Genomic DNA, 25390 nt, shown 5'->3' on the forward strand with positions numbered 1-25390 from the left:
TCAAGGGGCTGGTCCAGGGACCACGCTAAGATAGGCGATGCGTCAGGCCAGTCTCTGAACCAGCATTTCCACTTGCCCAGACTGGTCTTGGTCAAACAACAGTGCAAAGATCCAGACCATCCCTGAGCAATGAGCAACCAAAAGAAGGGTGAGGGGGAAGAGAGGGCAGTGCCCGATCCTTATAATTCAGTCTCAGGATCCTCCTGCTTCCGGCAGAGGAATTCCTCACACCAGGAAACACCCAGCGATGTGCACACCGAAAGTATGTCAAAGACACAGTTTTCCCCGAGCTTGAGGGTAGTCAAAGGTGCTTCTTATTTTCCAATTGCAGCAACAGCTTACAAAATATTGACTAATAAATGCACAGACTCATCAAAAGGCCACTTCCCAGTGATAGTGAACGGATATTTTATATTTGCCTTTGGGGGCCCTTTCAAGTTGAAAAGAAAATTCTGGATGAAGCCAGTGTAGCTCGATGAAGGAAAAGTGTGGCCACAGTCACAGATGTCACCAAGAGAGGTCAGCCGCGTACCCTGACAAATGAAACTAAGTATGCCATGCTCGCCATTCTCCCTTCCCTCCAGAAATAGGAACGACTTGTCTATTCTGGAAAAGTAATTGGCCCGAGCTGTAAGACTTCATCACAAATTTCAGTGTCCAAAAGACCTCCCTGAAAAGTAAAGAGGGAAGGTTTTCCTGGCCACAAGAAGAGTTCCTGAAAAAGGAAGTAAAAATGAGCAACTGTTTATAGATTTTGGTCCACAGGTTACCAGCCATTTGTGACAAGTCGTATGTAAATCTAAGTTAATAAAAATTTTTAAAAACCTGGGGCACCTGGGTGGCTCCGTGGGTTAAGCAACTGCCTTTGGCTCAGGTCATGATCCCAGGGTCCTGGGACTGAGCCCTCGCATTGGGCTCCGTAGTCAGCAGGGAGCCTGCTTCTCCCCCTCCCACTCCCCCTGGTTGGGCTCGTTCTCACTCTGTCAAATAAATAAATAAAATCTTAAAAAAATTTAAAACACGGTTACAATTCAGTTCAAGTACTTGAAAAGAACATTTCAAGTATCCCGTGGCCACTTGGGACCAAGGCAGCTAGGCACCGTTTGCTTTATCGCCCAGAATTCTACCTGATCCCCTTCTTCAAACAGCTTCTTGCAGAAGAGGCGAACTCTTAAAGTGAAACTAATACAAATCAACAGAAACACCAACCAAATTGGTTCGGTGCAAATGAAACCATCAACCTGGATTTCCTAGGCTGGTGTAGCCTCAGTGGGCGGAGGAACGAGGCAGAAGGTGAAAGTAGAAAAGCAACAGTCAGGTCCTGGGCTTTGCCGCTTCCCAGAAAGGAGAGGTTGGCCGGTCACCTGACCCTGTGGGTTCCTTGGTAGAGGGTGTTGTGGAGAGGCCAAAACTGGGGGTCCCAGCGGGGAGCCCACTGTGGTGCTGTCTCATAGAAAGTGTTAGCGTAAGTCACTGTTGCCAGGATCCTGTCAATGACCTTTAGTTTCCGCAGCGTTAACCTGCGTGAGCTAAAAATCTCTTCCGCCCCCACCTCCCTCTGCCCAAACCCTCCAGGTCACTCCTTCCTTCTCAGTTTACTGGCGGTAAGGGGCTGGGTTTTTGTTTTTGTTTTTCATTTCCATCGTTCAGAATTATTTTCTTGGAAAATACAATAATGTGGAAAAATGAAACATAAAATCCAAGCTGCGATCTACTCTGTCAAATTGTTGGGAACGTTCCTCAACGGTCTCAATTTCCTTTCTCCTGACTGACCAGCCCCGTCGGGGACCACACCGCCAGTAGCCCCACTCCACACTCCAGGTCTCTTCTCACTGGCCGCTCCTAAGTCTTTTTTTTTTTTTTTTTTAAGATTTTATTTATTTATTTGACAGAGAGAGAGACAGCCAGCAAGAGAGGGGACACAAGCAGGGGGAGTGGGAGAGGAAGAAGCAGGCTCCCAGTGTGGAGCAGGGAGCCCGATGTGGGACTCGATCCCAGGACCCTGGGATCATGACCTGAGCCGAAGGCAGACGCTTAACGACTGAGCCACCCAGGTGCCGCCCCAAGTCTTTTTATTTACTTACAGTTTTACAAAAACATTCTCTTTTTGTTTTCCATTCCTACTACTCCAGATCATTATCACCTGGACAGAGAAGAGAACGCTGCACAGAGAAAAGATCCTGGAGACCCGCGGAGGGTCTCGTCTGAGCATTCAGCAGGGCTCGGATCAGCACGTGCCCAAGAAGAGACTCATGAAGCCCAGGAGAAAAAGGCATCCACGAGGGCTGAAAAGAGCGCCTATCTCCAGCAGCCAGAGTGGGAAAACTCATAGTCTGTGGGGTACTGAATAAAATGCTCATAAAGATTTTACCCTGGAGTGAAGAATAATCGACCCTAGACTGAGTGCTGCTCTGAAAAGACCATTGTCTCCAAGTAACCTACCTACAACGTGGGACAAAGCTCCAGAAGGTTTAAAGGAATACAAAAATATCCATGACTCAACGAGGTGAAATCACAATGTCTGGCATCTAATCAAAGATTACCAGGCTTGGGGGCGCCTGGGTGGCACAGCGGTTAAGTGTCTGCCTTGGGCTCAGGGCGTGATCCCAGCGTTATGGGATCGAGCCCCACATTAGGCTCTTCTGCTATGAGCCTGCTTCTTCCTCTCCCACTCCCCCTGCTTGTGTTCCCTCTCTCGCTGGCTGTCTCTCTCTCTGTGTCAAATAAATAAATAAAATCCTTATAAAAAAAAAAAAGATTACCAGGCTTGCAAAAAGGGGGCAAAAGGGGACCCATAATGATGAAAATAGTCAATCCATGGAAATCAAGCCAGATGTGACATAAATCTTAGCATCAGTGGAAAAAGAGATACAAGTTACTGATACTGTAGTCCATATGTCCCAAAAAGTGAAAGGAAGATCTTTAAAAATGCCGAGATTAGATGGCTAGAGACCAAAACTAGAGTATCAGAGATGAAAAATACACTGGATGGGATTAAGAGACTGTACATTGCAGAGGAAAGATTAGTGGATTTAAAGGCATAATAATAAAAATTGGTCACTCAAAAGCCAAAATGAAACAGAGAGGAAAAGAATTTGAAGCATAAGAAGAACATAAGGGAGTTGTGAGATAACTTCAGTTAGTTAAGATTTAATTTAAGGGGTGCCTGGGTGGCTCAGTTGGTGAAGTGTCTGCCTTTGGCTCAGGTCATGATCTCAGGATCCTGGGATCGAGCCCCACATCAGGCTCCCTGCTCAGCAGAGAGCCTGCTTCTCCCTCTCCCTTTGACCCTCGCCCCCACTCGTGCTCTCTCTCAAATAAATACATAAAATCTTTTTTTAAAAAAGGATTTAAGGGGTAATTTGTTAAATGGAACAAAGAGGCAAGAATGGGGGTTAGTAACAAAGCCCCTGAGGAAGGGGGGGGAGGATGCAGCAAAAAAAATGTGAAGAAATAGTGGCCAGAAATGTTCTGAATGTGACAAAGACTATGAACCCACACATCCAAAAATCTGAACAAACCCTAAGCACAGGAAACATAAGAAGGACTTCAAGGATATCATAATCAAATTTCTCAAAATCAATGAGAGAAAACTTAAAAGCAATCCAAGAAAAAGGAACACATACCTACAGAGAAACAGAGATAAAGAGGGCGTTAGATTTCTGATGGAAAACAATGGAACTATGTCTTTAAAGAAGTGAAAGAAAAAACTATCCATCTAGAATTCTCTAGCTCCACAAAAATATCTTTTTTTTTTTTTAAGATTTATTTATTTATTTGCGAGAGAGAGCGAGCGAGCATGCGGGGTGGGGTGAGGTGGGGAGGGGCAGAGGGAGAAGAAGGGAGAATCTCAAACAGACTCTGCACTGAGCACGGAGCCCGATGTGGGGCTCAGTCCCAGGACCCGTGAGATCATGACCTGAGCCAAAACCGAGGGTCGGGAGCTTAATCGATCGCGCCACCCAGGCGCCCCCACAAAAATATCCTTTAAACCCAAGAGTGAAATAAAGATGAATTCAGACACACAAAAGCTGAAAGGATTCATCACCAGCAGATCTGCACTATAAAAAAAAAGTTGAGGAAGGCCTTTAAGCAGAAGGAAAATGGTACCAGATGAAAATCTGGATCTAAACAAAGAAATGAAGAGGACCAAAAATAGCAACTGCATGGATAAATGAGATTTTTTTCTTATTAGTTAAATCTCTTCAAAAGATAATTGACTAGAGCAGTGGAGAAAAATTGAGAGACCAGAAACAAATCCTAACGTTTAGGGTCCATTAATTTTCAACACATTTGCCGAGACAATCCAATGGAGAAAGAACAGTCTTTCCCACAAATGGTGCTGGGAAAACTTCATATCCGTGTGCAAAAGAAAGAAGTTGGACCCCTATCTCAAACTATATAAAAACCCACTCAAAATGGATCAAAGACCTCAACTGAAGAGCTAAGACTACAGGGATGCCTGGGTGGCTCAGTCGTTAGGTATCTCACTTCAGCTCAGGTCATGATCCTAGGGTCCTGGGATCGAGTCCCGCATCAGGTTCCTTGCTCAGTGGGGAACCTGCTTCTCCCTCTGCCTGCTGCTCCCCCTGCTTGTGCTCTCTCTCTCTCCTCTCTCTCTCTGTCAAATAAATAAATAAAATTAAAAAAAAAAAGAGCTAAGACTATAACATTCAGAAAAAAGTATGGGCATGAGTCTTTGTGACCTTGGGTTGCCAATGTTTTCTTAACAAAGCACCAAAACCACAAGAAATAAAAGAAAAAATAGATAAATTAGACCGCATCAAAATTTAATAATAGCAACATCAGGAAAGTTAAATGACCGTCCATCAGAGAAAAAATTTTTGCAAATCATATATCAGAGACTCATACGTAAAACATATAAAAAAATCTATTAAAACTCAATAACAAAAAGATTTTAAAAACCCAATAAAAAATGGGTAAAGGATCTGAATACACATTTCTCCAACTAAGACGTGCAAATAAGCCCATGAAAAGTCGTTCAACATCATTAGTCATCAGGGAAACTCAAACCAAAACCACATTGAGATTCAACTTCACACCCATTAGGATGGTCAGAATCAAAAGGTCAGATAATCACGAGTGTTGGCAAGGATGTGGGATCCTGACAGCCTCACACACTGCTGGTAGGAATGTAAAACGCTGCAGCCACTTTGCAAAACAGTTTCTCAAAAAGTTAAACATAGAGCTACCATGTAACCCAGCAATTCTACCCTTAGATATACACACAAAGAGATGAAAACATGGGTCCGCACAAAAACATATCCAGTTGACCCTTGAACGACATGGGGGTTAGGGGTGCTGACCTCCCCATGCAGTCAGAAATCCACATAACTTTTGACTCCCCCAAAACTTAACTACTGGCAGCCTACTGTTGACCTTCTGAAAGTCTTACCGATAACGTAAACAGTCGATGAACACGTATTTTGTATGTTATATGTATTATGTACTGTATTCTAACAACAAAGTAAGCAACAGGAAAGAGTATTACGAAAACCCTAAGGAAGACATTTACAACACCATGCTGTAAAAAATCCACATATAAGTAGCCCTTGTAGTTCAAACCCGCATTGCTCAGGGATAGACCGTACAAGAATGTTCATAGCAGCATTATTTATAATAGCCCCAAATCAGAAATAAGTGTCTATCAACCAACAGATGGATAGATAAAATGTGGTATATCCAGACAATGGAATATTATTCAGCCATAAAAAAGGTCGAAGTTCTTTTTTCATCCACTGCAACATGGATGAACCTGGAGTGCCTTACGCTAAGTGAAAGGAGCCAGTTGGAATAGACCACATATTATAGGATTCCATTTCTACGAAACCCCCAGGATAGGCGAATCTATGGGAGTAGAAGGTAGATTAGTGGTTGCTTAGGGCTGGGGGAAGAGGGGCAGAATGGGGAGTGATGGCTAAAGAGTACATATGGGAAATTCCCAGCACTACCCACAAAGTTTTGAAGGGAGGCAGGGTAAGGCAAGATCAGTTGAACACTCTCCCGGTTCTCCCAAAACTGACCCTCTAGGGGGAGACACAGACCCCAGCAACCGGCTTCAATCTAACCATTAACTTCAAACACCACAAGATGGGTAAGCGAACAAGGAATACGTGAGACCAGAGAGCAGAGGAGCCGCCAGAGAGACCTCGAGGGAGAACAGCACCTCAGAGTGGGGTATTCGTCTGGGTGGACGTGAAGCATGAGCAGGACATGCATGGGAAGGGGCAGGTGGTGTCCGTAGGGCCAAGGAGCTCTGGGGGATGGCGGGTGGAGGAGACGGCGGCAGGACAGGAGACAGGCAAGGAGCTGGAACTGGTTTAAGGAATGTTTGCAATGCTAAGTGAAGGACTGGGACCGGATGTTACAGCAAGAGGCGGCCTCTGAGGCCTCTGAGCCGGGGTGCAGTCCCCCCAAAGGTGTGCTCACAGGCCGGCCGTGTGGATGGAGGCTGGCAGGACAGCGACCAGGACCCAAGATGGTTGGAAGGCGTCAGCAGTGATCCTCGGAAGGAACAGAGAGGGTCTTCCCAGCACAGGGCATCCCGGGACCCAGCCCCAGTGGCCACTGCTGGGGCGGCTGCTGGTGTGGACGGGCACAGCTGTCCCCACAGCCCTGGTCACGGGGAAGCCTGCGCTCTCTGCCCCGGCGCTGGACTGGCCGGATTCCCGGCCAGAGGTGCGTCTAGTCCTTGAAAACCCGGCCACGGGATCGCCGCCCGGCCTCAGTGCTTTCTCAGAGCAGAGTCTGGGAGCCCACGCGATCAGGGTCCGCTTCCCCTTTCAACTCAACTGGCAGGAAGGCTGTGCTCACGTGGAGTCATCCAAGGATCTCACGCAGCATCTGCTTTTGAGGACGGTGGAGGCACGAGGAAGAAGGTGTAGGATGCGCTTCCGAAGGGAACGAGCAGGGCAGCCCGGTGAGCACACAACGACAGGGACAGAGGCACAGAGACACCTCTTGGTCTCGTTTTGGCATTGGGTCACAGGGAATTTCCTTCTCCCGGATGTGTTCTTTTTACAGTGTGACTATTGCCTTTGTGACGTATAAAGTGCGACGACAGTCAACTTCACTGAGCATTTCTTATTAATAAGCGAACTTTGGTGTACGAACTAGAGGCTTTCCCTGCAGCGTGCGAGCCACCAGCCACGTGTGGCCATCGGCTGCCACACCGGGCGCTTCAAGCCTGGCGTTGAGGAAACAGGGAGCTGGAGGTCCAAGGAAGGCGGGGGGGGGGGCGGCGGGGAGGCAAACCGCAGGGGCTGCATCAGATCCCCTGGGACACTCATTGCGCATGTGCACGCAGGCCTCTGAGCCACAGATTTCAGGAGTCGGGGTCCGTGCAGGGGCAGCCAGGGGGCTGCGTGCGTCACAGGGGGCTCCTCGCAACTGTGACTGATCGACGGTAAAGGGTGAGAACCACCAGCGTGGTGGCAAAAACACACGCAGTGGGGCCACCCGGACCCCGGGCCCCCACGCACCAGCTGTCACCTGCTCTGAAACTCCACTTCCTCTTCTATGAATGAGTGTGGTGGGTTGGGAGGCAAATGAGAGGCCTCGAGGAGACGGAGCAAATACTCCACAAACAGTGGCTCGTGTTCCAGCCTGTGTCAGGGGCATAGAAGCACCACGGGTTCCATGATGGAAACCGTGGGTGCGAAACATAATATAATAAAAAATCATTAAAAAAAAAAAAAAAAGAAAAGAAAAAAAAAGGAAACCGTGGGTGCGAAAGAAATCATCAGTGAGGGGACACGAGGGAGAGAGAAGTAGGGAGGGAAGGAAAAGTAGTGCAGGAGGAGGACGAAAGGGCCCGTATGAGCCAGGGTTCTGCAGAGAAACAGACTGGGAGGGTGTGTGCGTGCATGTGCAAAAATGTGTGCGTGTTGCGCGTGTGTGTGTGCATGAGTGCACACGTGTGTGTGCATGACTGTGTGTGTGTGCAGACGGGAATAGATTTATCAGAAGGAATCAGCTCGTGTGATTACGGAAGCTGACAAGTGCCAGGATCGGCAGAAGGCAAGCTGGAGGCCCAGGAAGAGCCGATGGTGTCGTTTCGGTCCAAGGTGGGGAGAAAATCGATGTCCCTGCTCAAGGCAGTCATGCAGGGAGAAAGTCCCTTACTGGTGGGAGGGTCAGCTTTTTTGTTCTATTCGGGCCTTCAACTGATTGGACAAGGACCACCCACGTTAGGGAGAAAAATCTGCTTTACTCGGTCTACCAATTGTTACTCTCATCCGGAAACATCCTCACAGACACAATCAGAACAATGTCTGACCAATGCAGGGGCCCCTCTGGCCCAGTCAAGCCGACACACTAATTCCACTACCACAGGGCCAGAGCTGGGGACAGAGATTGAAGAGAACATCTGAGAGACAGAACACTTAAGAGAGAAAAGAAGAGATACTCTTAGCACGAGAGCCAAAGAGACCCAAGTAGCATCTGTGATGCCAGGGTGAAGTTCAGACCTTCATAAGAGATGTTACTCCCTAGACCTGGGATTCCGGCTTGGAGATGGGGCACGTGGTACAGTGTCTTCATGCTGATTACAGTGCAGTGCCCCCTACATCCCAGAGCGCCCTCCGTCCTCAGCGTGGGGGGGACAGGGGACACATTGGGTATCACCAGGTAACACCAGGGTCTGGGATTCCTGAAGGAATGCAGATTTCCACCCCAAACCATGCGTGTGCGCTATCGGGCACCTGAACTGTCGATGTGGGAAGCAGGTACAGGCCACACTGGAGTTGCCCTCGACCGTACAGTGCTCCAATATCCCAGACCCTGCCAATGTCCCAGGCACGAAGGATCTAATGCCATCCCATGGTCCCGACAGTCTCGGCCTCTGACCGGACCAACAGAGTCTGAGCTGGGAAACCCAGTCCGGCCCCAGTGTGGGTGCCCCCAGCAGAACTGGGTCTGCTAGCGACGAACACAAGAGACCCTCTGACCCCACGCCAGGTCAAGGTCACCCCCCTGCCCTCTCCCGACCGACACGGCCCTTGGCCCTGGCTCGCCTGTTTCTGTTGCTTCCTGTTCTCTTCCTTGCCCACTGGCTTCCTTTAGGACGTGCCCACTCTTCCTTTCTCACATTCTCGATCCCCGGCTTTTTCCTTAGACCCAGCTGACTCATTCAGCTTACCCATAACTGCTGAAAGTGACAAGCAACATCGGCATGACTCAACGGCTCAGAAATGCAGGCATCGAAGCCTGTAATCCCCGTCTGTCTGTGGTGTGGGTGCATCCCGCTACGGACGGGGTCCTCTCTCCCCTCCTCTCAGTCCCCGGCTGCTCTCCTGCACTCGCGACCAGAAAGTCTCCGAAAACCCAGCCTTTGCCATCACACAGCACCGGGCCTAGATGCCAGGGGCAGAGCCAGCTTTGGCACGCGTGTCCTCCAAGCGCAGATAATCTAACACGGGGGCGGGAGCAAACTACACTCCCAGACCTCTGTCTGTTCCTCTGCAAAAGGAAGCTGATGATAATGCCGAGCTCATGGACCGTCCCCGGATCTAGCGAGCTCCCGTGGGGGGGACAGCCGACAGGAAGCTCGGGAGCGCACCTACAAACTACTCATAAATACTGTGACGACTGGTGTAAGGATGTAGGGTGGCCGTGAGTTAAAGGAAGACCCCCCCCAGTGCCAGCACCGCTATTTCAGAGTCTGTGAGCATTTTCAAACGTTGGGGGACAAAGTGGTATACAAAGTCAAAAAAACAAAAAAACACAAAAAGGTAAACACGATCTCAGGGGCAGTAGTTAGACTTCGTAAGAAAAACAAAATAGCAGGGTGCCCGGGTGGCTCAGTGGGTTAAGCATCTGCCTTCAGCTCAGGTCATGATCTCGGGGTCCTGGGTTCGAGTCCCACATCAGGCTCCCTGCTCAGTGGGGAGCCTGCTTCTCCCTCTCTCTCTGCCCCTTCCTCCTGTTCATGCGCTCTCTCGCACTCTCTCGCAAATGAATCAATAAAATCTTAAAAAAAAATAATAGCTGACAAGAACTCCCCCCCCCCCCACTTCAGAACCTACTGGATGACGGGCTGTCAGTCACCAACCATCAGCTTATTCAAGCACTTCTGTTCCACAGTGCTAGGCTTAATTCTGGTCATTTCCTTTCCCTGAAGTAATGAAATGGTACTTTTTCAGAGTTCTAGACGCAGGCTTTTCAGTAATTCAGATAGACTTTCACCTGCCGGGGTCTAAAGGGGTGAGATTTCACTATGAAATCCATTCATGATCTTTCACCGCCACCAGTGTGTGGTTTTGGGAAGGTGGGATGGGCAACAGCATGTATTCCTCATCTTACGGTGTGTTTTCCCGGAGGCATGACAGGCACGTCACAGCGCAACCCCCCCCCCGCCTCCACCCCCACCCCGCCCCGGAAGTCAAAGCACCGGCTACAACACTGAAAGTCACCTGCTCTGGCCATGACTGGCACATCCCAGCACTGTCCCCTGAGTGGACCCCTCCGGCCCTCCGTGGCCTCTCTCTGAGCTCAGGCCCGTATTAGCACAATTTCCATCGGCCCAGACCTGCCTGTGCCCCGTCCCCCACCCAAGCCCTGGCCCTTGTGTTCTGTGGGCTTCGGGGCAGGAGGGCACATGGACTCTCCTATCTGATCCATCATTTCCAGCTCATACAGACCAAAAAAATCACAGCCACCATGAACACGGACAAGGCAAATAGGTTTCACCTGGACTCCGGGATGGAAGTTGCTGGGTCTTTGCAAAATGAACAAAATCTGACGTTTTGGACTCCAAACCACTGAAAGCAAGGACATGGGGCCTTGCCTTCCCTCTCCCTCACGGTCTGTTCTGGAAGGTGCTGAGGAAGAACCCCCCCTTGACCCACATGTCCAGACCCACACCTCTTCTTCCTCCTCCTTCCACCTCTCTCAGCCACAGGTGGGCGCCAGCGTCTCCTTAAGGCCACGTGGCACACGGTGGCGTCAGACACGGAGTGTGGCCGCTGGCCAAGGCCGAGCCTGCCCTCTGCACTGACCCTCCTTCTGCTCCACGCGGTGCCAACGGCTTCCTGAGGGCCCCAGTTGAGGGCACTGCCCCTCGGGGTGGGCAGGAGCAGCAGGCGGAGAAGGGAGACCCCCCCCCACCCCAGCACACATCTCCATGGCAACCACACACATTGGCCGCGGGAGGAGCAGTGAAGAAAGGAGGGACTTTAACCACACGAACGCCCCCCGCCGCACCCCACGTGCGCACTTCTGGGAGGAACACCAAGGAGACAATTCAGCAGAGGGAAAAAGGACGCAGGCACAAAGACGTTCGGGCAGGGAGATGGGCTCTGTGTAACAACCGGCAAACCCCACGTGAGCCATGTGCCACAAAACCGTGGCACAAGGCAGCCGATCCCTCTGTGCCTGCTGAGACCGTGATTCTGGGAGGCTGCAGAGGTGTGGATGAGTTCGTGGCAGGTTTCATCAGAAAGGACATAACATCGTTTATACACGATGATCCCAGCTCTAAAAACTGTGTGTACATTTGGACAAAACCTGGAAGGGAGAACGTAGGAGTAAAAACGCCTGTGCTAGAAATCACATAGTAGGGGGCGCCTGGGTAGCACAGTCGTTAAGCGTCTGCCTTCGGCTCAGGGCGTGATCCCGGCGTTCCGAGATCGAGTCCCACATGGGGCTCCTCTGCTGGGAGCCTGCTTCTTCCTCTCCCACTCCCCTGCTGTGTTCCCTCTCTTGCTGGCTGTCTCTCTGTCACATAAATAAATAAAATCTTTAAAAAAAAAAAAAAAGAAAGAAATCACATAGTAGGTCTCTGCCCCTAAGCATCTCTCTGTGATCTGTCCTGTTGCTTCCTGTCAGGGAGCAGGGAAACACACAAGGCCGTGTCGGGGAGCCCTCCGCAGCGCCCTAAGGACCTGGCACTGTCCACTGAGGCATGGGTTTGTCTGAGGAGCGGAACACCTCGCAGGCCTCCCAGGACACAGGGGGTGGGTGGCTGCAGGGAGCCGCCCAAAGAGCATCTCCGCCCCCCACCCTGGCCCCCGCAGCTCCCCTGGGAGCTGTCCCAGGCCAGACAGTCTCTCATCGGATGACAGTGGGCTCTGCCTCCCCCCAGCACAGCACTGCGCCTCGGACTAGCCGCTGGCACCCCATGACTCCCACCGCAGCCTTCTGGACCTTTTTGTTTCAGTGTCCTCCTCTCGGTGTGTAAGACGAGGACCCAGGGCAGCTGGGAGCCCCTGCGGCATGTCCTTGACAGGACCCCAACGTTGTCTTTCCGCAAAGCATCAGTAACATCCGGGGAGTGGGTGCATAGGTACAGAAATCTGTTTCTACAGTGGCGTAAGCTAGATCACTTTCATAACGAAATGGGAAAACAGAAAACACACACACCTATACGCTCCCTCACAGACACTCTCACCGACCAGAAAAACGGGGCTATGCAAAGCTAATTAGATCCAGGATTCTGGATTCTGGCCCCATTGCTAGGTCTTTCATCTTAAGAAATTCTGTTTCCCTCTCTGGGCCCCCATGTTTTTTCTTCTACCAACAAAGGAGGGAACGGGCCCGGCCCCAGCTGTGCCGTCTCCACGGCGCCAGTGTTCACGGAGACACACTTGAGGACCTGCAGGCCTGGGACGGGGAGGGCCCAGGTGTCTCCTTCTGCTGGAGGAAGAAGTCAACGGAACGAAGGCGGATCACTTCTCGTGCCCAGCAGAAGCTGCTCAGACACCTGGCGCATCTCCAACTGCGCCCCACAACTGCGGGGGAAGCTGTGTGTTTACCCACAACAGGAGTGGTGCAGGCCCCTCGGGGAACAGGAATGTGCAGCACGCACTTTCAGCCGGAGTCTCTGTCCCCATTCCTACAGCAGCTCTGTTCTAGGGTCTGGCCTGCTGGCACTGAAGTCCCAGGGGGTGTGGCTAACGGTCTACGTGACAGCACGGGGGCAGGCCGAATTCGAGACAAAGCCCTTTCTTCCTGCTAGGAGAACAGGGAAGGCTTCCTGGAAGAGGCAGCCTTTGAGCTGGGCCCTAATGGCTGGACAGAACTGAAATGTATGAAGTGAGTGGGGAGAGCAGATTCTAGGGGGCAGTGTAATCGGAGATAAGGAGCAGAAAAGAGAGCTCAGTTTGTGACAAATGACAGGAAGCATTTACGACAGAAACCAGAACACAAGGGCCTTAGAAGCTAGACCAAGAAAATCCCCAACCAGCTGTGTTTTCCTTAAGTGTCTGTGTTTGTCATCATTTGAAGATAAATTCAACCCATTATGGAACTGATAGTTTAGTCATGCACAGACGGACTCAGTACCCCCCCACCCCGAAAAACTTTCTTAGTTCAAGTGGCAATTGCTTGAGATGAAAACCAGCTTCTCCTTAGTATTTTCTTTTTCCCTGGAAAACAGCAAATATTGAGAAACAGCTGCAGGAGCCAAAACGGAAAGATAATTTTCTAGAAAGAGGAAGGATCGCCACTCTTGTACAGTGAAGACTCAGGCAAGACGGTTGAAGATTTCACGTCACTCATCAAGCTAAGGTGGGAACCAGTAAGACGTTACGACTGGGACAGTGCACAGAACCACAGCTCTGCAGCCGTCGGAAGTGCTGAGATAAACCTGCTTTTAGCTGAAGCAGAAGCCGTCTCCCCAGGGCCACGGTCAGGGGCATCTCCAGCAGGCAGGGTCCGCACTATTAGGGACAAGCATTGTGTGTGTAGACGGTCATCAGGATGCCATGAACTACACGGACGACATGGCTCAAAGACAAGGAGAAGCCAGGGACCCAGAGAAACCCATCCCCAGACAACGCCAACATGCGCCCAAAACGTCAACTCTCAGGCATGTGTTTATGGGAACTCGCAGTGAGGACTGAAGGAGGAGGTTGTGAACCCAGGCTAGGAGGCAGCTGCGTGCCCACCTCGTTACCTTTACCCTGGGAACCGGGAGGCTCCCAGCTGTGCCACAAAACAGCTGAGAGCAAATCGCTCCCCCTCCTTTCTCCAGAGGCGTCTACAATGAAGAGCTGGCACTGATCCGGGTGCTTAGGCCTGACCACATCCCAGAGTCCCCTGAGGAGATATGAACAGTACTCTTGCCCACTCTAGAAATTCCACCCCTAGAGCTTCCGATTCTGCTGCTTGGGGCATCGCTGGCTCTTAAAATCTCCAAGGGGATTCCAATGAACGGCCAGGACTGAGAACCACAGGGCCAGATAAGAAGACGCCTTTGTCCCTGACACTCTGGCTCTGCTGTAACGTTTCCCTTGAACTGAGAGCCGCGCGCCTCAATCTAGAACTGGAGAACAGTGGTGGGACGCCCTCTAAACAAAGCTCCTCGACATTAATCTTTGCTGGAGATCGTAAGACAAGCTCCGTTCCTGCCTGGGTCCCACTCGGCACGCATCCTGCTGCGTGTCCGAATCTTCCACCGTGGTGGCCATCAATCCAACACGCAGTTTGCAGGGCTGAGCGCAGGCTCCTTATTTGCTGCTTTAGTCCCTGTGCTGTACGGGGTAGAGATGCCTGCCGCTGTGCGTGCTCACGCCTCCCTGGTGTGCACACACGGGCATTCAGGCACACACTCGCCTTCATACGCACGGCGCGGCTTCCAAACCAGAGTGGGGTCAGAGTTGTCACAGGGCCCCGCCTCGCACTGGAGTAACTGATGGACGTGGGGCTGGCTGGTCCTGCGGTGGGGGAGGTAACTGACCACGGGGCCGATGATGGTGAATCCCCACGCTTCCCCCCTAGGCCCTCCTGAGCCCTCTGATACGCATTACAAACCTGATGGTATTACCGCTTGCTTTGAACCCACTCAACTCATCACCAAGGTCGGCCCCAGGCAATCGCTGGGACTCTGGTCCGTCCCCTTTCTCTGAAGGGCCCCGTACTGGGGCTCTAAAGGACACGGACCTGCCCTGCTGGGGGACTGTGGAAGGCCTGGGTCACGTGTCTCCGGGAAGGATGCTCTTCCCCGTCCTCCCTTTCTCGGTCCCCACGTTCCAAGTCCCCGCGACCCTCCATACACACTTACTGCAGGCCGCGCAGGTGAAGCAAGCGTCGTGGTAGAGGTTCCCCATGGCCTGGCAGGCCTGGCCGGCCCCAAACACGCCTTTGCTGCACTTCACGCAGGCTCCTGAAAGGCAAGAACACGTCAGTGAGTCAGGGGGGAGACGGCGTAAACCGAGTCATTAAAAGGCCAAAGAACGAAGTGAGAGGCCTATCCCTCCCCGTAACCAGCCCATCACCAAATCCCGTGGATTACTCCTTTGAGATCTCTCTCTCTCTCTCTCTCCATCAGCTTCTCAACCGCAGGAAACAGTCACCGGGCTGCCCTTCAGCTCCCCCCGCCCGCCCCGCTGTCCCTCACACTGGCATGATATTCAGAAAATCTCCGCCTTGTCAGCCTGCTTCTCAGCCCAAAGCTTTCAAAGGCTCCCACTGCGTATCAGACGACGTCCGAAACACTGCACCGTGATTCTAATACGCCAAGCCCACAGGGCGGGCAATTTCAACATTATTTCCTTCAGTTCTCCACGGGAACCAATTGGATCGACTATCCTCGCTTTTTGCAAAAGTTATCAGGCCCCCAGCCCCAGGTCTGTCAGACCACAAAGCCAGTGCTCTTCTCTGCCCCTCCCCTCCAAACAAGCCCCCGGGGACCCCTGTGCTTAGCCTTTGCTCACAGGTTCCCCGGCCGGGCACCCTACACCCACCCTTTGTCCGTTCAAGTCCCCAGGCCTCCCTCCCGCTCCACTCTCCAGCTCTGAAGACACCATGATGAAACAGACGCCCATACAACTCACTTTCCACATGGCGTGAGTTAGCCTGGTAACTTCTCTGAGCATCAGTTCTCAATTCAGAAAAAGAGGTTCGTTCCACCTGCCCTGCGTGTTCCCAGGAGCGGCTGTAAAGCGTGCCCTGCAAACCACCAAGTTTAGTCTCCGCTACAAACGGCCGATCGGAGGGCTTGCTCTTGAATAGAACGCCACGGTCTACTGGCTATGTGACTAGAGCAGATCGTCGGAACTCCCTGCTGTCCGGCGTTTCATCTGGGAGATGGGACGATGGCAGCCCCTCGCAGGGTTATGGGGACAGAGCCCGCCTGGAGTGCTCAGTACAGCACCCTTCACTCGGTGAGCATCCCCATGAGCGGACATACACATTACACGGATGCAACGATGCCACTGCATTGGGCGAGAAGGTGCTTCCGCATCGGACGGGCTCCCTAGGAAGCTCCAGCCCTCCCAGGATCGGACCCTGTAAGCCGGGAGACCCTCTATCTAGACCGACCCAGAATCTCCGTGGCAGTAAACCAGGCTCTGGGCCAGCCCACAGAAAGAAGGCCTTGGGGCCTCCCTTCCAAAGAACTCCTTCATTAGTCTCAAATGAAAAACATCACAGTTACATAAATGATGCATGAGATTAAAAAAAAATTCAGGGAGTAAATACACCAAAATAGAAAGAGTGGTTTCTTGAGGTTATAAAATTATGGTTGGTGTTGCTTCTTTGCATTTTCTCTATTAAAAAAAAAATTCTTCCAAGACCAGGCGTTACTTTATAGCTGAAAAAAGTCTGGTGTCAAAAAAGTGTCTGAATATGTTTAAATATGTAATGTTAAGATTTTTGAACACACACACACACACACAGCTCCCCCAGTGTCCAGCAGGTAACCAGGTTCTTGGTCCGCAGGCACTCAGGGACCCTCTTCTACCTCGGGTTCCCTGGCATCAGGCTGCGAATCCCCAGCCTTCTGCCTGCAGGGTCGGAAGCCCTGTGTTTCAGAGTTCTATCGATTCCAGGTGATGACGGACTGCATCACCGTCAAGGAGGTTCAAGCTAACACCCGGTTCGTGAAATGCACCCACACCAACCGCACCAGGCTCGCAGAGAGCGCACTGAACCAAGGGCCCTCAATTCGCTTCGCCAACACTCCCTGGGGAAGCAGGAGAGCCCGTCTGTAGGAAGAGCAGGGTGTCAGCCAGGAAACCTAGCTGTCGTGGGAAATCGTTTATGGGAAGTTCTAGAGAACACAAGTAGTAGTTATTTGCAGTTCTTCTATTTTGGCATTTTGTTATGAAGTGTTCAAACACGCAGAGAGGTCGAAAGAATCATATAGGAGAAACGCCCATGTGCCCCCCACCCCCATTGTACAATCGTGAACCTTCTGCTTCAATGAATCCAACAACCCATCTTCGTTTTGAGGCATTTTTAAAGCAAGGCGCAGGCAGCACGATCCCTAAGCACGGCGGCCTCTGAATCATTAAGAGTTCATTATTTGCTTACAATTATTTTTTTATTTTTTAAAGATTTTATTTATTCATTGAGAGAGACAGAAATAGTGAGAGAGAGCATGAGTGGGGAGGAGAGGGAGAAGCACGCCCACCACCGAGCAGGGAGCCCCACACGCGGCTCCATCCCAGGACCCTGGGACCAAGACCTGAGCCAGAGGCAGGCTTTTTTTTTATATATTTTAAAGATTTTATTTATTTGACAGAGAGAAAGATAGCCAGTGAGAGAGGGAACACAAGCAGGGGGAGTGGGAGAGGAAGAAGCAGGCTCCCAGCGGAGGAGCCCGATGCGGGGCTCGATCCCAGGACTCCGGGATCACGCCCTGAGCTGAAGGCAGACGCTTAACGACTGAGCCACCCAGGCTTCCCTACAATTATTTTTTTCAAGATAAAATCCACAAACAGTGAAATGAACAACCGATAAGTCCACCACCTGATGAGTTTTGACAGATGACCTACGTCATGCAAACCCCGAGCAAGATACAGAGTATTTCCAGCACCTTAGCAAATTCCCCAGTGCCCCTCCTTCCCATCTTCAGCACCTGTGAGAATGAAGAAAAATGCTCTCTCCAAAAACATCAACTCTCGGGCCCTGGCAAGGTATTAATTATACTAGTCTGAGATGCACTTCCAGACCACCCATCCCAAGCCCCCTGATTGACCCGACTCTAGATCCCTACGACAAGCAACAAAGGCTGGTTTCTTTAGGCAGCAACTAAAGGACAAAGGAGACCATCCCCAGCCTGGATGGGACGTGAACTCGGGTCCCCAGCAGGGAACGCGGAACCACGCCCAAGGCCACATCACCACTTCCCTGTTGATCATGGTGGCCTCTTGGCTTAACCTACAGTAGCAATGTTAGCGGCAGAGAGCAGAGGAGCCGGGAGACTCCGCGGTGGGGGCAGCCCTTCCACCTGTCCACAGGGCAGGTGTGGGAAGAGGGCCAGCCTCCCAGACGGGGCACCTAAGAGGAAAGGCAAGATACATCTCTTGAGTCCGTGGGATGCTGCCGACTCATGATGAAGACATGGACTCCTCTTGTTTGGGTCTGGGGAATAAAGTCAGACCCCTCTCCTGCTTCTGCTCGGAGAGCCCATGGCAGGACAAGAGCGTCACCAAGCGGACAAGGACAAGTGCACGGGCCTCTGGGGCTCCCTGCGACTTTATCGCTGCATGCCAGGCCTTCCTCGCCCCCTGCGGCCGGCACAGCAATGCTGTCCTCTGGTTTCCTCTCCACCTGGGGGCTCTGACCTACTGACTTCTGCCTCCCCCTGCCCTGACTCTGACTGCTGCAGCCACGTCCTCCAGGCTGCTGACCTCCTTTCCCGCCACTCCGACCGTGCAACTCAGGCACAAAGCGAGGAAGGAAGCCGCTTGTGCTCTAAGCCGTCGGTCACGGAGCGAGGAAGAGCCCGTGAGAAGCCAAGTAGGTGGGAAAGTATTTCATCCTTGGGCCTCGTGGTGCATGGATAGAAAAGTACTTCACGGGCAGGAAACAGGTCTAGGCTTCCTCTGGTAGGAAAAAAGGGGAAAAAGGACATTTCATATTCTAGGGCATGATGTCCCTACCCGACCCCGCACTGGGAGTTTCCATCCAGCGAAGGAGCTGCTGCCACCCCTGTCTCAGGCCCAAGTTCTAGAAAGGCGCTGTAATTCACCGAAGGGCACACGGCTGGTAGGTCTGAGAGATGGAATTCGAGCCCAGGTTCTAACTCAAAGGTCCCGTTATCCCTGCTGGGTTGGCAGCCGTGGCGGTTCCTGCCACACTCAGAGGGGGGCCTTCCTCACGTTCAACACACCCCCTGCTTGGGGATTCGGACCCAAGCCCAGCCCTGCCCCAGAGCTCCCACTGACCGCCCCGGCCCACCTCCCATTCTGCCCTATCCCCACCTGGGACCCCAACCGCGGGGCCTCCCCCACACAGACCCTCACTCAGCCCCCCCTATCCTCCTGGAGGGACACCCACCCTACAGACGCTTCTCGGTCCCTCACTCAGAACCAGGCTCCGTCTAGATGCTGGCCGTGGGATGGTGAGCAAGGCGACTGCCCTCGGGGAACGGTCACCCAAGGACATGGGAAACCAGAATCTGCCACCACCGAGAGGAGAGCTGACCGATCTCACCTGCGGTCCTGCACTGTGAGCTCACGGAGTGCCCAGGGCTTATGAAAGAGTAGGAAACATAGACATGGGTCTCTGTCCCCAGTTCCTTCTAATATTTGGTCTTTGACCCCAGTTCCTGACACAGGGCTCCTAAACCCTTGGAATTTCCTGGTGACAGGAGCGTCCCAGATGGGGGCTGGTCACTAGGAAGACCAAGCCATGATTCGAAGTTTGGAACTTTCTCCCCACCCCCATCCTTCAGAGAGGACAGAAAGGCTGGAAAAGAAGTTAACGATCCATCATGCCTACAGGAAGCTGCCATAAAAGTCCCCCAACATGGGGTTCAGGGAGTTCCTGGGCTGGCACACGCACCCACGTGCCGGGAGGGTGGCGTCCCCGCGACTCCAAAGGCCAGAAGCTCCTGCACTCGGGACCCTCCCGGACCTCGCCCTACGCAGCCCTTCATCCAGCTTTAGCACGTGGTTTAGTATAAAATAAACTGATAGACGTGCGTCCCTGAGTTCCGTGAGCGGTCCTCGCGAATGATCGAGCCCGAGGAGGGCACCGTGGGGACTCTGACTTATAGGCGGTCGGTCAGAAGTGCAGCTGAGCACCTGCACTCGTGATGGCAGCGGACGGGAGGGCCCTTGCAAGGTCTGCGGGGGCTGGGCCACCTGCAGGTGCAGACTGGCAGAACTGAATGGGCTCTGGGGACAGCCCGCTGGGGTCAGAGAGGCGGTGCGTGTGGGAAAGCCCCCACGTCGGGTGTCGGCGCGCTGGGAGTGTGAGCAGGAGCCAGTACAGAGAAGAGACGGACCTGAGTCCTCGCAAGGCAGGACTCGGCAAGGAGAAAAGGCTACTCGAGCCCTCTGTTTCACGTGGCCCCTTAGCTATAGGATTTTAGAGAAATGTCCAGCAGGGGAAAAGAAGACGTCATCACATGTCACCCTAATCATCTGAGCTCGTAAACCAGGAAGAACGTAAGGGAAAGAAGGAATTACACGTTTAGAAGAGAAGGCTATGCGTTTCTTCCCGCTGCAGCCAGACCCTGGAATCCAACCTCCAAGCCGTAGCCAGGGTGATCTCTCAGAAATAGCTTTAAGGAGCTGGAAGCTACATACGTGCACGTCACATATTGAAAGTGTACGATGTGATAAGCTCCAATGGCTGTAGGCACCTGTGAAGTCATTGCCACAATCAGGACACTGAACACACCCACCACCCCCAAAGATCCCCCACCCCTGCATGCCTTTTGCACGCCCACCTCCTCCCATCCCCCCCGGCAACCACTGATCTGCTTTCTGGGATCGCAGATGAGTCTGTATTTTCTGGAGGCCACATACACACGTACTCTCTTTTGTCTTGCTTCTTTGTCTCAGCACAATTATTTTCAGGACTTCCATGTTGTTCCACATACAAAGCGTTCATTCCTTTTCACGGCCGAGTAGCGTCCCGCGTAGGGGTATTATCACAACTCGGTTATCCGGGGCCGGATGCGTGTCCGAGATGTTTCCAGTGTGGGGCCATGAACAATACTGCTGCTTATGGACAAGTGTGTGCACAGAAATGTGCTTCCTTTCTTCTCGGGGAAAGGCCTAGGGGTTGAATGGCTGGGTCTTAAAACCAGCGGACGTTTAACTTTTTAAGAATTTGCCAGACTGTTTTCCAGAGCACTTCTAACATCGTATAGCCCACCAGCAGTTTCTCAGACCTCTCATGTCTCCACATCCTTGCCAACACTTGGAATGCCAGTCTTTTTAATATTATCCATGCTACTGGGTCCACAGTGGTATCTCCTTGTGATTTTCATTTTCTTTTTTCTAGTGACGAACGATGCTGTGTCCGAGCAAGCATGTGTCGATTTACCGTCTGTATCTTCTCTAGTGAAAGGTCTGTTCCAATCTTTTGCCCGTTTTCTTCTTTTTGTTGAGCTATGAGAATTACTCTTATTTTTTTGAAGATTATTTATTTTAAAGGGGGGAGGGGCAGAGGGAGAGGAAGAGAGAGCATCTCAAGCAGACCCCACACTGAGCGCAAAGCCCGACGCGGGGTTCGATCCCATGACCCCGAGATCACGACCTGAGCTGAAATCAAGAATCAATGCTCAGCCGACTGCGCCACCCAGGCGCCCCGAGAATTACTTTTCTAATAGGGATACAAGTCCTTTATCAGATACATGCTTTGTAAAGATTTTCCTAGTCCTATTAACTCCGGCTCGTTCATCTCCCAGACCGTCAGCTGCGTCTGAACACACAGAGTCCCCCGGGCTCTGCCTCAACTTCTCCCTCCCTGTGTCACAGCCTGGACGCTCTCTCAAGGCAGCACGCAGCAGCGAACCACAGGGCTCACCTCATTTGCTTCGTGTCTCTCAAGAATCACCATCTTTTGTTGCCTGCTGTCCAGTGTCTTGAAAACCTTTTGTTCGGACACTTGGTCTGGTTTTTGTTTATTGGTGGTTTTTCTGGTTGTCTCAGGAGGGAGGTTAATCTAGGCCTGTGACTCTATCTTTAGAATATGGGACACAATTTATATGTGCTTCTTCCTTTAATAACAGTCCCAAAGAACATCATTATTATTATTTTACAGGCAAAGAAACAGACGTTCAAAGATTAAACAGAATGCCCAACGTCGGGCTGATGGGACACCAGGTCCTCTCCAGTCTACATGCTGCATTTATTTATTTTTCTGAAGATTTTATTTATTTATTTGACAGAGAGAGAGCGCGAGAGGGAGAGAGAGAACAAGCAGGGGGAGTGGGAGAGGGAGAAGCAGACTCCCTGCTGAGGAGGAAACCCAACGTGGGGCTCGATCCCAGGACTCTGGGATCATGACCTGAGCCAAAGGCAGACCCTTAACCCTCTGAGCCACCCAGGCCGCCCCCCCCCCAACACACTGCATTTACAAGAGGGACTAAGAGAGTAAAGAGAAAAGAAAAGGTCCAAGGGCTAAAAACTTCATGTTTTCACATTTTGGGGCACCAGCAAATCCACAAATAAAGCTCACTGAGGGGAGCAGAGCCCTTTCTTTCTTGGCTACAGCTCTACGGTGGAGACCAAACCCACCCCTCCCTGACCAGAGATGCGGCCTGGGGTCCTGGGAGTGAAGAGACCCCGGTGGCGAGTGTGCCTGTGCCCACAGCCTCTGCTTCCTGGGATTCCTGCAGGAGCTCGGGGACCGGGATTGGGTGTTTGAAAGATCATTAATAATCAACAGATCGGGTGGAGATTTTTTTTTTAACATGACATTTATCATTTTGGTTGATTTCTTTCTGGCACTTTTGTTCACAGAAATTATTTGTTAGAACCGTTTTAGGGTCGCATTAAAATTGAGCAGAAAGTACAGAGATTTCCCGTATATTCCTGCCCCCCCATGCACTGCCTCCCCCCACTAGCAGCATCCCCCACCAGAGGGCTGCATTTGTTCCAACTGCTCCACCTACAGTGACACGTCAGCATCACCCAGAGCCCGTAATTTACATGAGCTGTTGGCCATCCACTGGGTCCGGACAAATGTATGATGACACGTCTCCATCAGTACAGTGTCACACAGAATAGGTTCACTGCCCTAAAAATCCTCTCTGCTCCCCCTGTTCACCCCGCCCTCCCCCACCCATGGCAACCGCTAATCTTCCTGTCCCCATAGTTTGGCCTTTTCCAGAAGGTCATGGAAGCGGAATCGGCATCTCTTGCTTGGTAACATGCATTTAAGGTTCCTCCATGACTTTTCAGGGCTTGATCGCGCATTTCTTTTTAGCCCCGCTGAATACTCTTCCACGGTCTGGACGGACCACCGTTTATCTATCCATTCACCTCCGGAAGGACATCTTGGGTGCTTTCAAGCTTGGGCAATTACGAATAAAGCTGCTATAAATATCCACGTAGCAGACGTCGGTGTAGACGTGTCCTCAGTTCATCTGGATAAACGCCGTGCAGCAACACTGCTGGGATGTATGGTAGGAGTGTGTCCAGTTTTGTAAACAAAACAAAACAAAACAAAAACAACAACAAACAACAAAACTGTCCCACTGCCTTCCAAAGTGGCCGCCTGGGATTCTTTTAAAAATCATAATATTCCCACAGGAAAGGGCAAGGACTAGGGACAGTTTCCTGTTTTAAATGATGTACGACAGGGGGCCGAGAGCCACCGAGGATTATGCAAGTGCTTTGTCCACCTGTCTTTCGTGGCTTGTGGCCCAGGTACGGCTACCCGGTTAGGTCTCCTCTTATCTAACAAAAAAATCAGCTTGCTGCAGGCGGAGAGGGGGCTTGCTGCGCCGGTGGCCCCGCAGACAGAAGAAACGCCGAGGAGGTACCGGCCAGCCCTGGATGCACCCAAAAGGCAGACTCGGGGGAGGGGAGGGCAACACGGGTTCAGGAAAAGGTAAGAAAGCCGGAGGCATGTGCACAGCGGGGATGAAGAATGTGACAGCAAGGAGCCAGCTGGGCTGGACACAGGGAAACTCCCAAGGGGCCCCCTGGGACACGGGAGGCGACAGGAAGAGCAGTTCTGAAGCAAGAGGTGTGTGTGGTGCTGGAGAGGGAGGACAGGGGAACACAGACAGACAGACGGCCGTCTGGCACCTAAGGCAGCAGGCCGGATTCACAAGGGCCACAGCGTTTGCAGGAGGGGCCAGGTTTCCTGCTGGGAGGGGCTCCAAGACAGTCGAGGACCCCTGTGGCTCACGCCTCCTGGGGCGGCTTCCAGGCAGAACATCCAGGAAGACAGAGTCCCTACCTTAACCCTTGATAGGCCTCTCCCCAGGTTGACCTGCTGTCATCTGGGAGGCCTGGGGGGGGGGGGCAGACACGGCCTTGGGCACTGGTCCAGAGCTTTCCATACAGTCTTCCAGGTGCTAAGAAGAAAGACTGGGTACCAAGGAGGAACACCACTAACCGTGATGCATGGTCATGTCCTGAAGAAGCCTAAAGCAGTAAGGCGGGCCTTACCAAAGGAGCTTTTCAATCCCCCGGAAGTGAACAAAAGTGTTACTATCCCGGAAGGCGACATGTGATGACTACTGCTCTCACCATGGTACTGCCTTGGCTCCATGTTAAGGGCCCCGGTGACAGACAGCTCAGCCCCCCTCCGTGCACAACAGTGGTTCGCAAAGCGCTTAAAGCGGGAGAAATTCTTCTCAAAAAAAAAAAAAAAAAAACAGTGGAACCTGAAATCCATAGCACAGACGAAAGGGAAAGCACTCTGGCCTGGGTGGGGACAGGGCCGGCTCTCACCCCCCCCACCGCAGTTCAAGGAAAACATTCGAGAACCAATAACACAGCATAACTGACCGAATGCAGACACCACCCAGGCTGGGCAGCGCGTTCCACGTGAAATAAGTTACCCCAAATTGGGATTACACGGTCTCCCGTGCACCCAAAGCCAAAAAATGACTCTGGGTGAGGGCCACAGCCCCTTCCCAATGACAAACAGGGAGGCCAGGAAAGCAGCCTCACCGTGAGGTTTGGCAACAGGGTTCCTGCCTCCTTCCCTCCTTCCCGCGGCCGGCTGGACAGCGGACCCTGCAGCCCTCCTTCAGCTGAACGCACTGCCAACCTGGGTGACGACCAAGGGGGACCTTACGTTGGTACGATAAGGTTTGAAATAAGGCTCCTTCAGGCTAGCCCGTGGGGCCCTGCCACCGCGCCCACCGCGCCCCCCGCTCCTGCCTGGGCTTGCTCCTCTGTCAGCGAGGGAGGGGGGCGCTGGGGGCCCACAGTGGCCACACTGGGCCATCCCCTGTCCTCTGCCCCGATGTCTCATATCATGCGGGATCGCACAGCCAGGACCCACCTGCTGTGCTGAGAGGGACTGAGGCCGGGGTCCAGGCATCCAGTCCAGGCTTGGGGGTTGGCAGGGAGGGGGTAGGACTCCCTGGGCCACACGTGAACCAGTTATACTGGACACAGCTGAACAAGGCTTTTCCTCGGCCTGTGGACTTGGGTGGCTCTGGGAGTCAACAGGTTCTGGAAAAGGGGCCAAGCAGCGTTTGGGGGCAGCACTGGACCAATGA

The 25390-nt window shown here is 52.2% G+C and overlaps 1 protein-coding gene across 2 annotated transcripts in view; it reads right to left on the minus strand.

The window, feature by feature from the left end:
• Window positions 1-25390, minus strand: part of LIMD1 (LIM domain containing 1) — a 67924-nt gene that overhangs the window by 22470 nt on the left and 20064 nt on the right. Inside the window, exon 2 of one of the 2 annotated variants that reach the window (XM_008704151.2) lies at window positions 15023-15124. In XM_008704151.2, the coding sequence (XP_008702373.2) occupies window positions 15023-15124 (102 nt within the window). Of the gene's footprint in view, window positions 1-9160; window positions 9754-15022; window positions 15125-25390 lie in introns of those variants that run through there. The other variant, XM_040628935.1, reaches the window with a different exon arrangement.

This window comes from Ursus maritimus, unplaced genomic scaffold (genome assembly GCF_017311325.1).
Source record: "Ursus maritimus isolate PB19 unplaced genomic scaffold, ASM1731132v1 scaffold_14, whole genome shotgun sequence".
NCBI classification, from domain to species: Eukaryota; Metazoa; Chordata; class Mammalia; order Carnivora; family Ursidae; genus Ursus; species Ursus maritimus.